This window comes from Gobius niger (assembly GCF_951799975.1).
Source record: "Gobius niger genome assembly, chromosome: 10".
Classification (NCBI taxonomy): Eukaryota; Metazoa; Chordata; class Actinopteri; order Gobiiformes; family Gobiidae; genus Gobius; species Gobius niger.
This window is the reverse complement of record NC_136861.1, coordinates 26,995,736-27,007,317: the sequence shown is the minus strand read 5'-3', so window position 1 is coordinate 27,007,317 and position 11,582 is coordinate 26,995,736. Positions and strand designations below refer to the sequence as shown.

Below are 11,582 nucleotides of genomic sequence, written 5' to 3'. Positions count from 1 at the left end.
TTAAATTTAGCCTAACAGTAATGCAAACACTACTGTGTGGCTGGAAAGTATGTAAAATGTAAGTTATTATACATGTTTAGTGCCTGTAGTCTATATGCTCCTAAATAGCAATCCTGACAAACTAAAAGTAAAATAAATAAATAGAAAGTATTTTGTGGGTAGTGGCCGCATGACGTGTCTCCGTCATGACATCATGTGAAGGGAGCGTGTTAAGTAACGAGAGGAGGAGAGGAGCCTGACTGGAGCGCGGCCGTTGCTGCTGGAGCTTCTAAGGGACTATCAACAGGGAGTGTAGCCGACGACAGAGCATAGAGCTGGGGGTATGAGAGCCGCCAGAATCCGCTCCCATCCGCTTTTACCCAGGCCCCTATCGAACTGACAACCATCGGATCAGAACCTGCATCGATACAGCTTTCTAACGAACCTATTATCGGGTGAGTTGTTGTTCGGGGAACCGCAGAAACCAAGGGGGAAAAGCGGCCTGATTCGTCCGAATCTGAGTCGTATTCTCGGCTTACAGGAGAGGGGGAGGGGGCCCTCCGTGGGATGGATATCTAAACAGACTTGACCAACACTGTTATGCGTGCGGTTGAAAATACCCCAAAATGTATTTAATTTAAAGTATCTTGGACATTTGAGGCTTGGTTTTGTTTATTTTAGTGGTGCAGTACGAGCGGATCACGGGTCTGTGTACGCATCTCTCCTAGCTTAATCTGTGCTAACAGAAGTAACGGGGATGCCTCGGTCCAGACTCGAGCTTTATTCACTGTCAGACATGATTCATTCACGATCAAACATTATTTCTGTGGACACTGTGTCCTTTGACATCTCTGGCCTGTTCGCTACATGTGTATACAGTCGACATAGCGTTAAATACCGAAGTATCAGTAGTTTATCAAAAATACTCTCCCTTTAGTTTACGCTTGGTCAAATGGCATATGGAGCAACGTATCTGACTACACTGACGTTCAACTTTTAGATATAGCAAATGTAAGAGTCAGTCATGCTTTGAAGTTGAGTTTTGGTTATTTTGTTTGCTCGAGTGTGCAGCACGAGCCGTGGGATCGCAGTGACAGGCGGAGTGAGGCGCATGTGATGATCCACAAATGTCAGCGGCATCGACTTGTTTCCACTTCGGAAAGCACCAGGAGGCTGTTACTATATGTGATAATGGTGTTATGTGTTTGAAAATAGCGTAGTATTTGTATTGTGCAACAATCACTTCGACGAAAGCGTTATATTGAGCATTGGGGCTCGGGTGACCACCCCAGGAAGTAAGTTAAAGTTGTGCTGATTCTACTGTCAGTGGTTGTGCCATGTGCTGGAAGCTGGTGGGATGGATATGGAAATAAAAAGTGATTGGACATGGACTGCCATAAATCAGAAATAATTGTTTTCTCCTAATGAAAATGACAAATAGATAATGACTTAAAACAACAACAGAGGCCTTTTCTGGTCAGTGCATGTAACTGTCACTGGAAAACTCAGGAGTGCATAGGAAAAAATGCCTCCAAACTCAAGTATTGAAAGTATTGCGATACTGGTATTGCATTACAAAGTATTCCGATCCGATGTTTTGTCCCAGCCCTACTGTGAACCCTCTTAAACATACAACCATGATGCATGTTTGCTCTAGAATTGGTGTTTGTTATGGTTGGTAATGTTGAAGCATTGTTGTGGTAAATAAATGACTTGTGCTGCATGGATGGCATGTCCACAATATTGAGAAGTGTGTGGATGCTTTGTTTTGAGTTCACTGAGACGTCATGAGACACGGCTTGTTTTCTACAGGGGATTTGGATTAAGGCCAGTCATAATGGCATCTCTCTGATTTTTCTCTAGTCTGTTTTGGAATTTATAAGAATGCTTTTATTTATTTACGGGACTGCACAGGCCTTTGCTGTAGCTACAGGACAGGAGTTTGTTTAGAGTCTAAACTTAATGTGTTTTTAAAAACTATTGGCGACACTGAGTTCCTCTCTCCAATGCTGACCGTTGCCTGACACGGATGAAGCCTTTTATTGCTGCTTGTGCTTGGACAGAGACATGGGCCACTAAGTCGTATAGTGGCACAGTGCGTGAAGCCCGTGTCTCTCTGTCACGTGCTGCCATTTCCTAGAATGTTAATGTGAGTTTCTGTAGGGCAATCTCCGCTCTCCTACATGACTTGCAAGTGTGATCATAAACTAGTTGGCCAGCCAGATGTTTTTGGGTGATTTCACTTTGTTCAGACCACATTGTCAACCTTCTCCATTGTGCTTTTCTTCTATCATAGTGACGTTTTTCAACCATGGAGCTGAGAGTGGGTAACAAGTACCGGCTCGGGCGAAAGATCGGGAGTGGTTCTTTTGGAGACATTTACCTTGGTAAGTCTACGCACTAGATGATTACTGTACATTGGTGAGTGCAGTCGTCTTCGAAGACATTCACTCTTGTGCAATGGTAAAGATGCCCTGAAGCAGTGGGCACAGCCAGTAGATTCTGATCTTGTTCAGCCACAGTAGATCTTCACTTAAAATTGAAGAAATTGTGATGTAAATGTCAGTATGCTGCTCGCTTATCAGTTACTAAGCAGATTTTTACACCTCATCAAATTAAAATCTAGGTGAAAACTATAAATGTCCATAAATTATATGAACTATGAAACCCTTTGAAGTGCTTTCGTTTTATTTTTAGAACTAAAAACAAGGTGTTTGGAAGTCAATCTATTCAGCTCTTCTTTCTGATTATACAAAAGGCTTATCTTTTACCTAGATTTGTAGTGAAGGCGATTTTAATGCTGAAATAAAATTATCCAAATAAGTCTGGTGAAGCTGCCAGACACAGAAGGGCACCACCTCATGACTTCAGCTGGTTTGGGGAAAGTTTTAAAGAAGGTGGATCACTCACAAGATATCTAGTCTTAATTAACCAGTTTAGTGGGGTCTGTTGAGTGGCCCGGACACTCGAGCTATGTTTAATGATTGCCTTTGCCCACAGGTGCCAACATTGCCACTGGTGAAGAGGTCGCCATCAAGCTGGAGTGTGTAAAGACCAAACATCCACAGTTGCACATTGAAAGCAAATTCTACAAGATGATGCAAGGAGGAGGTACAGATCAGCCGGACCATTACCAAACTCGACTTGAATGATAGGATTCAGAACTTGTAAAATCTGTTTGCTGACGTTGTGCGTTGGTCCATTTCAGTGGGAATTCCTTCCATAAAGTGGTGTGGTGCTGAGGGGGACTACAATGTGATGGTCATGGAGCTGCTCGGCCCGAGTCTGGAAGACCTCTTTAACTTCTGCTCTCGGAAGTTCAGCCTCAAGACTGTGCTGCTGCTGGCCGACCAGATGGTAGGACACAGACATGTTTGTAGATCTGATATAGCTTGGACTTCCATCCATAACATTACAGGTGTTCATTTGGTCTAAATTCTTGAAATGGTTTAGCACTAGACCTGTAATTAAGTCTGCGTTGTTGAGCATCGCATAAATACACTTACAAATACTTCTTACCTGAATTACCTCCTGCTGCCTCTCAAATTCCTCTTTCCTCAAACGTGTTTTGCTGCATGCTTCCCAGTGCGTCTCCTCGTCCTCAAACTTATGTCCACTGTAGAAAGAGCCTGTATGTGTTTGATTGACATTGATCATTTGATATGTTTGGGGTATTTTTTGTACCAAATATTGATGAAATGGTCACATGCATATGTCAAATGCATGACCCACTTGGGTTTTTCTCTCAGTTTATGTTTCTATATTTAAACCTTGCACGAGACTCTGGACCCTAAGGCTCCAGTAGAATACATTCCATCCTTGTGCATTTTCGAGTTAGTGTCATAGTTCATGCTTCACTTTTCTCTGCTCCAGCAGTCACTGTATCTTTAACAGGGTTTCCTTTTAAAAATAAAGCCAATAAAGATGTTTGCCAAAACTAAACGAGAATTAAATCTAAATGTACTTTTACTCTCCAGGTCATTGTACATAAAGTGGTGGCACAAAACATTTCAATAACATGTATTTGTCAATCATTTCTGTAAATCTTGCTCCAAACTTGCCTGTTCTATTTTTAAATGCATATCTTTACCATTCTCTATAATGTAAGATTTGTTGTGTTTGAGCCATGAGCAATATTGTATCTGTGCATTGACCTGCATAATGATGTGATGATGTGATGAAGTCAGGTGGATAGAGCTCCATGGGAGAGACTTTTTTTGAGAGAAATATCCAAATGGTCAAGTCACCCTGATCATTATTTGAGGGGGATTATAGGCTTCTAATCCTGCTATATGAATCTTTTGATCTGTTCAAGTGACTAATATCTCGCCAATGTTTTGATATAAATTTTGGAGACCCTCCAACCCCCCAATATTTACAGATATCACACACCAGTCTATAGCTGGATGTAGTTTTCTATGAACTATTTACTACTGATAAATGTTGATATGTAAAGTGTTATTTCTTTGTGTGTATTGCATATCAATGGCTTCTTACTTACTTACAGATAAGTCGTATCGAGTACATCCATTCCAAAAACTTCATCCATCGGGACGTGAAGCCCGACAACTTCCTCATGGGACTTGGGAAGAAGGGGAACCTGGTGTATATCATTGACTTTGGCTTGGCGAAGAAGTACCGCGATGCAAGGACGCACCAGCACATCCCCTACAGGGAGAACAAGAACCTGACGGGAACAGCCCGCTACGCCTCCATCAACACTCACCTGGGCATCGGTAAGTCATTTGTGAGGATTTAATAATGTTGCAATGCCAAACCCTGGTGGCGTTTTGTTTCTATAATCCTATAATGAGCGTATTCAGTCTGACGCCCTACACACATAAAAAAACACCAGCCCACACTACAGCAGACGTCACGCAGAGACTTCCATGATGTCCCTCTGTGTTTTATGGTCCAGACACCTTCACCAAACTTAACTAACACCGTCTGTGCTGCTGTTGCCCTGGTGTATGAAAGAAGGAAGTGTGCCCCCTGCTGGCATTTATTACAACCACATTTAATAATATCAGTGAACATAAGGATATTATCACACACATTATGTTACACTGACAAATATCCGCGTCTTAACATTCATTTGTTCTTGCTGACAGATGAACTTGGAAGTTTGTGATTTCTTTCTTAATATTTGGTGGGAAAAACAGTTAAAACGCATACTCTACTATATAATTCAGGTCTGTCCTCCATCTCGGCATTAAACTATGGCCTCATTTCAATGTGATGTCACAAGAACACAACCCATTTCCAATGTATCGTGTGCTGCTGGCCTCGTTGCCCTCCTGTTGCAATTTTATAAGCCTATTATTGGTATTCTATACTAATAATAGGCTTATATCGCCATGTGCAATATCGCCATGTACCCTTTTGACCTACTTAAGAAGTCTTTGCAACCACACTGTATTTGCTCTGAACTGCATACACGATGTGTAAGAGAATTATATTTATATTGAGCTGTAAAGGCAGGATGTGTTCGTTGTTGCTTTGCTGACGCACAAAAAAAAACATCCTGTTACTGATGTCTCCCATTCTCCTCTCTCGTTTACAGAGCAGTCGAGGCGGGATGACTTGGAGTCCCTGGGTTATGTGCTCATGTACTTCAACCTGGGCTCGCTGCCATGGCAGGGGCTCAAGGCCGCTACCAAGAGACAGAAGTACGAGCGAATCAGCGAGAAGAAAATGTCCACACCCATCGAAGTCCTGTGCAAAGGATACCCCTGTAAGTAATCACTCTCCAACACAGTCCAACACTCGATTAAGCCCTCTTACCGGATTTCTGTCAGGAAAAGATTTCCAATATTGGATCTACAATGCTCCAGATAATGCTATGCTCGGCTCTTATAGCTATGATGAAAGGCTAATGCCACTTTTTTAGCTGTAGATACTCCCAACTCATTTCTTAGGGAATGAAGTTGTAATTGTTCAAATTAAAACCCGCATCTGTAAGTTTAGATGCCTTGACACTATACCTTTTATACACAATCATCTGTACAATAATGGGCAGTACTGGAGCTTTTGTATAATCACACATTTAAAACACTCATTGTTTTAGGGGCGCAATAGCTGATCTAAAATGTCTCCCCCTCTCCCACAGCTGAGTTTTCAACATACCTGAACTTCTGTCGCTCGCTCCGTTTTGACGACAAGCCAGATTACTCGTACCTCCGACAACTTTTCCGGAACCTTTTTCACCGGCAAGGTTTCTCCTACGACTACGTTTTTGACTGGAACATGCTCAAATTTGTAAGTTTAAAACGTTGTCCTGTTTCCTCACGCACTGTTGTTCAAAATGCAATTTGTAATAATTATGGATCGTATTCCCAGGGCGCCAGTAGGACGGCAGAAGACGGAGAACGAGACAGGCGGACGGGAGAGGAGAGGGACGAGCGCATTGGAGGAGCCCCCCGAGGGTCAGCCGCCCGGGGCATCCTGCCCGGCTCCAACCCGGGAGCAGCAAACCGAGTCCGCAACGGTCAAGAGCAAGCCATGTCCAACCCCGCCTCCCGAGTGCAACAGTCGGGTGAGTGCGGGGTCATCATTACACTTTTTCACAGGCCAATTTTAGTTTGATTTTTGTTTTCTTTTATACATCTTAAATGAACACTATAGGCAACTCATCACCTCGTGCAATTTCTCGTGCAGAGAGGGAGAGGAAGGTGAGCATGCGGCTACACAGAGGTGCTCCAGCCAACGTGTCGTCATCTGACCTCACCGCTCGGCACGACCAGTCCAGGATTTCCACGTCACAGGTAAAAGATTTAAGCATTCCAGTCCTGCCATATTAATGAGCTGCTTTCTCGATGTCTTTCCTTGGTCAAAAGTGGCCTATAACACCACACCAAGCATGTTTATTTAAGACAGGAACACATATTTTAGAAACCGTCTCATTCACACATTATAGACACCCACAGTTTCAACTTTAAGTCCTCAAGAATAATATTTATTTTCGCTTCATGTTTTTTACAGGTCAGCGTGCCATTTGAGCATATGGGGAAGTAAAGCTCTGTGTCCTCCGCAAACCTACTGGTAAGATTGCTGATTTTTCCATATAAAAAAAAAAAAAAGGTGCTAATCTTGGATAAGTGTTTTGATATTTGTGTTTCTATCTTTGGTTACAGAGCTAAGAGGACTTGGTTTGTTTTTTACCTTCTTCTACAAGACTGATGCAGTGGACACATGGACTTGTATAAAAAAACAAAACATTAAATTCAAACGAAATGATAGTCCACTTTTTCCTGTCGAAGCGAGGATCACAACCACATTTCACAAGCGATATCTGTGCATCAGTGTTGCATCTTTGGTACCCGCGGGTTCCTCTCCACATTCCCATTGTGTTCAATGTGAAGATCTGTTTGCATCTATGTTTTAGCACTAAAAGAAATGTTGACGTTTCAGCATTTTGAGAGTAACAGCAGCTTCTTAAGCGGATCTAGGTAGGTGAAAAGTTAGGATTTCAAGAAAGGCAAAATAATGGGATAGGCAAGTCTCTGAGCTGTTGCGTTATTGTTCTGTTTTCATACCACATAGCTTGATTCCTGTATTATTTAATGTTCATTCAAATCCCCAGCTTCCCTACTTTTTATTTGTTGTTTTTATTTCGGTAAACTGAAGAATTTACCATAAATCTTGCAATGACACACTCTTGAGGGAGAACGCCTCGGGAAACTTTCTGTTGATCATAGCTGTGTGTACCAGCTAACTCATCAAAGCTGCAATTTTTATGATACTTACCTTACCTTTTTTATATTCTTTTGTTATTTGAAGTTATAACCAACTGGGGCCAGACTTGGTTAAGCAAAAACCTGGGTTTGGAATTTTCATTTTTTTTAAGGTCCACTGTAAATATATTTTTTTTAATTTGTGAGGAGCCAAATTGGAGGTTTTTGTTTTTATTAGAAAAGCACGTACTAATGCAGTGATCTGGGGCCGGATTTTGCATATATAAAGTACTAAATTGTGGGAAGGGGTACTTTTACTGTGCCAGCTGGGTCACTTCACTTTGTAGAAGGAGTACGATGATCCCTGCAAATATTAATTTGATCACATATTTTATTTTTATTTTTTTTCAATTTTTGCCCATGACATGCAGCACTGGGGTATTCCTTCTTTCAAAAAAAATATGTTGTGATGTCAACTTAAGGATTTTACTTAATGGCAACTTTCTGATGTCTTTCAAATAGATATAGTTGTAAGGCAGGGATGTGTAAATAACCATGTATTGTGTGTAATTACTTTTGTACAGGCCATCATGACCCAGTGGCATTGTAAATGTTCAGTTTGGGGTTCTGGGGAATTCACTTTATGTATTGTGTACGGATATCTTGTACAGTTCTTTAACACACTTTATTTACAACAGTATTTGTGTATATTTTATGAAGTAATAAAAATGAATAATGTTGCTCACAAATCAGTAGTGATATTTGTGTCCTTGTGTCTCAATAGTTGAAAGTTGTTGGCCTTGTGTCAGGCAGCTCAAACCTTTATCTACAGGTGAAACTCGAAAAATTAGAATATCGTCCAAAAGTTCACTTATTTCAGATAATCAACATACAAGATGAAAATATATGATATAGACTCATTAGATGCAACGCAAAACATGTTAAAGGTAAATATATTTCTGTAATTCAACTTAATGTGAAACTAATATATGATATGGACTCACTACGTGAAAAGTGACATGTCAAGCCAATGATTATGGCTTACAGCTTGTAAAAGCCCAACTTCAAAATATCTGAATATTAGAATATTACATGAAATCAAATAAAAAAAAATGTTTAAGCAGATATGTCGGCCCCCTGAAAACCTACAATCATGCATATGTAGTTAGTACATGGTTTGGTCTCCTCTTACTTGAATGACTGCCTTAATGCGGTTGCGTGGCATGGATGCTGTCAGCCTGTGGCACTGCTGAGGTGTTATGGAAGACCAGGATGATTCAACCAAAGGAATCTGACGTTTGAAGCCCATGTCCAGGATCTGTCTGTGTGTGGCGGCTCTTGATGCACTGACTCCCTTTCCTGACAATCCTCTAGACTGCGGTCGTTCCTGTGGCTTGTGCACCTTTTTCTTCCACACTTTTCCCTTCCATTGAACTTTCTATTAATATACTTTGATACAGCACTTTGAGAACATCCAACTGAGGCTTTCCTTCCTGATGGAGGGCGTCAATCATGGTTTTCTGCACAACTGTCAGGTCAGCAGTCTTCCTCATGTCTCCCCCATGATGTGATGATTTGGACAACCATGTCTTCTGCTGGTGTTGGTCCACTGTGCTTTATTAAGTCCAGAGTCAACGCAACCCTCGACCAGGAGGTTTTAGAGTACTTCATGCTTCCTTCAGCAGACAAGCTTTATGGAGATGCTGACTTCATTTTCCAGCAGGACTTGGAACCTGCCACATTGCAAAAAGTACCAAAACCTGGTTAAATGACTATTGGATTACTGTGCTTGATTGGCAGCAAACTGGCCTGACCTGAACCCCATTGTGAATCTATGGGGCATTGCCAAAAAAAAAAAAAGACATAGCTTAGACAGAGCTGATGGAGCTATTGAAGCATCCTGGTCTTCCATAACACCTCAGCAGTGCCACAGGCTGAGAGCATCATGCCACGCCGTGTCAAAGCAGTAATTCAAGCAAAAGAGGCCCAAACCAAGTACTAAGTATATGCATGATTATAGTTTTCAGAAGGCCAACATTTCTCTGTTCAAAATATTTGTTTTAATTGATTTCATGTAGGGGAGACCGAGTAAGGTTGTAACGCTTTGTGCTTCAGCACCTGTAACTCACTGAATCTTTGAGCTAGAGTTCTCAAAGTTTCATACAAAGTACATACATTTGCTTGCTACAAATGACACCAATTCAAACCGCGGCAAAAATATCACAGACCTTGTGAGTTGATGTCAAATACAGGGTGTCCCTTTGTTACAACCTACCAGGGTAGGTTGTAACAGTTAGACAAAAGAAATAAAAACAGAGGCCCCGCCTTGTGATCTGCTTCAAAGAGAAGTTTATTTAAATAAATCAACAATCCAGAGCAATGTCTATCCTTCTCTCTCTGACCTGTCATATGCTGAGTCAGTCTATAATACAGGTCTGCTGTTTGAGTCAAATATTCAGCCAACACTTCCTCCTGCACCTCAGAGAAAAGTGATCAGCACTGGGATGATCACTGGACCCCTGGTCTCTCAGCTTCTGCTGTGTTTTGCAGTATGTGGTCAATGTTAAGGCAGATCCCATGTGCCTTTGCCACAGAAAGACGTGCCCTTCTTTCTGACCACATCAGAAGCTTTAAAAAATAAAACATTTGCAGACACACTTCGGTCAGTCTTTCTTTTCTACTGCCTAGGCATTCAGTAAACGTATTAAAATCAAGAAAGTGTTATTAGTTGTATCAATAGGCATAACATATGGGGGGATGGGAGGGTTACAACCCCCCTAATATTCAAACCTAACTAATTTCACTAATTGAAACTAGCAGGTTAAATGTGCACCACATTTAGCCTGAGAAACTACAATTGAATCTCATGTAAATCATATGGTTTTATGTGCAATAGTATAAGCACTAAACAAAATGTAGTCTTGGTTAAAAAAAAAAAAACTTTCTTACTTTCTTACCTCAAACTATTTTTTTTCGCAATAGAATCTGCATGAGCCTGTTTCCAGCCTGGACAATCATCATTTGGGATCAGGGAGGAAGTGAGGAAACACTGATATGATCGTTTGACTCGTATCTTATTCCTGATTGGTGGAATCTGATGTTACAAGAATGTTACAAGCATACCTGGTCTCCTCTATTCTAATCTTCTGAGTTTTTGATTTTTTGTCAAAATTATATAAAAAAATAAAGGCATGACATATTTTGCGTTACATCTAATGAGTCTATATCATATATTCGTTTCATCTTGTAAGTTTATCATCTGAAATTAAGGAACTTTCGAACGATATTCTAATTTTTCGAGTTTCACCTGGTCATTGTTTAGTAGGAATTGTTTCCCCCTTGTGTGGACCAATTCTTGATTCGATTTTTGGTTCATGAGATAAACGTTTCAAAACAAACAAATGCTTTCCACACTAGGAACATTTGCCAAAAAATAAACCACGTTCAATGCCAGAATTCCACTCCAAATAAGGGACTGCTGGCCATCGATACCGCAGGAATGGTTCACCAAGGAGCTGATTGACTTAATTACAAATCTACTAGTTGCACAGCCCTACTTTTTTAATCAAATTCCCAATAATTCTTTCCATAGAACAAACATTAATAGTTGTAAGGTACAGTGATGGTGTGCATTTATTTCATCTCTGTTTGAAACTACTCCTCCTATGACTTGTTGTGGTATGTTTTCCACGTGACCAGATCAACCTGACCATAGTTATTTGGTCGATAACTCGTGACGTCACTCCCACAGTGCAGACTCCTGTGCCCACTGCGCATGCGCGGGGGGAGTTTGCAGGAGTCTGGCTGGTGTTGATACTGCAGCTGATGATGTGGAGGAAATAACGGTGCGCGCTTCCTCCGCACTCACATTGCTCATATTTAACGATTTCACAATTTAACGGGTACTATCTCAGTTTTCTCATTTTTTTT

At 41.1% G+C, this 11,582-nt stretch overlaps 1 protein-coding gene across 2 annotated transcripts; it reads left to right on the top strand.

Moving 5' to 3' along the window:
• The first annotated feature begins 200 nt into the window (after positions 1–200).
• Positions 201–8,100, top strand: LOC306969420 (casein kinase I). 2 transcript variants are annotated; one of them, XM_079565039.1, is made up of 11 exons: positions 201–434; positions 2,276–2,366; positions 2,980–3,090; positions 3,188–3,336; positions 4,487–4,715; positions 5,543–5,713; positions 6,089–6,237; positions 6,319–6,514; positions 6,637–6,743; positions 6,961–7,020; positions 7,113–8,100. In XM_079565039.1, exons 2-10 carry the CDS (start codon positions 2,291–2,293, stop codon positions 6,991–6,993), a joined length of 1,221 nt encoding a protein of 406 aa, XP_079421165.1. In that variant the 5' UTR covers positions 201–434; positions 2,276–2,290; the 3' UTR covers positions 6,994–7,020; positions 7,113–8,100. The 2 variants fall into 2 exon arrangements, with proteins under 2 accessions (XP_079421165.1, XP_079421164.1); XM_079565038.1 differs by having other exon boundaries at positions 6,604–6,743.
• Positions 8,101–11,582: the final 3,482 nt, after the last annotated feature.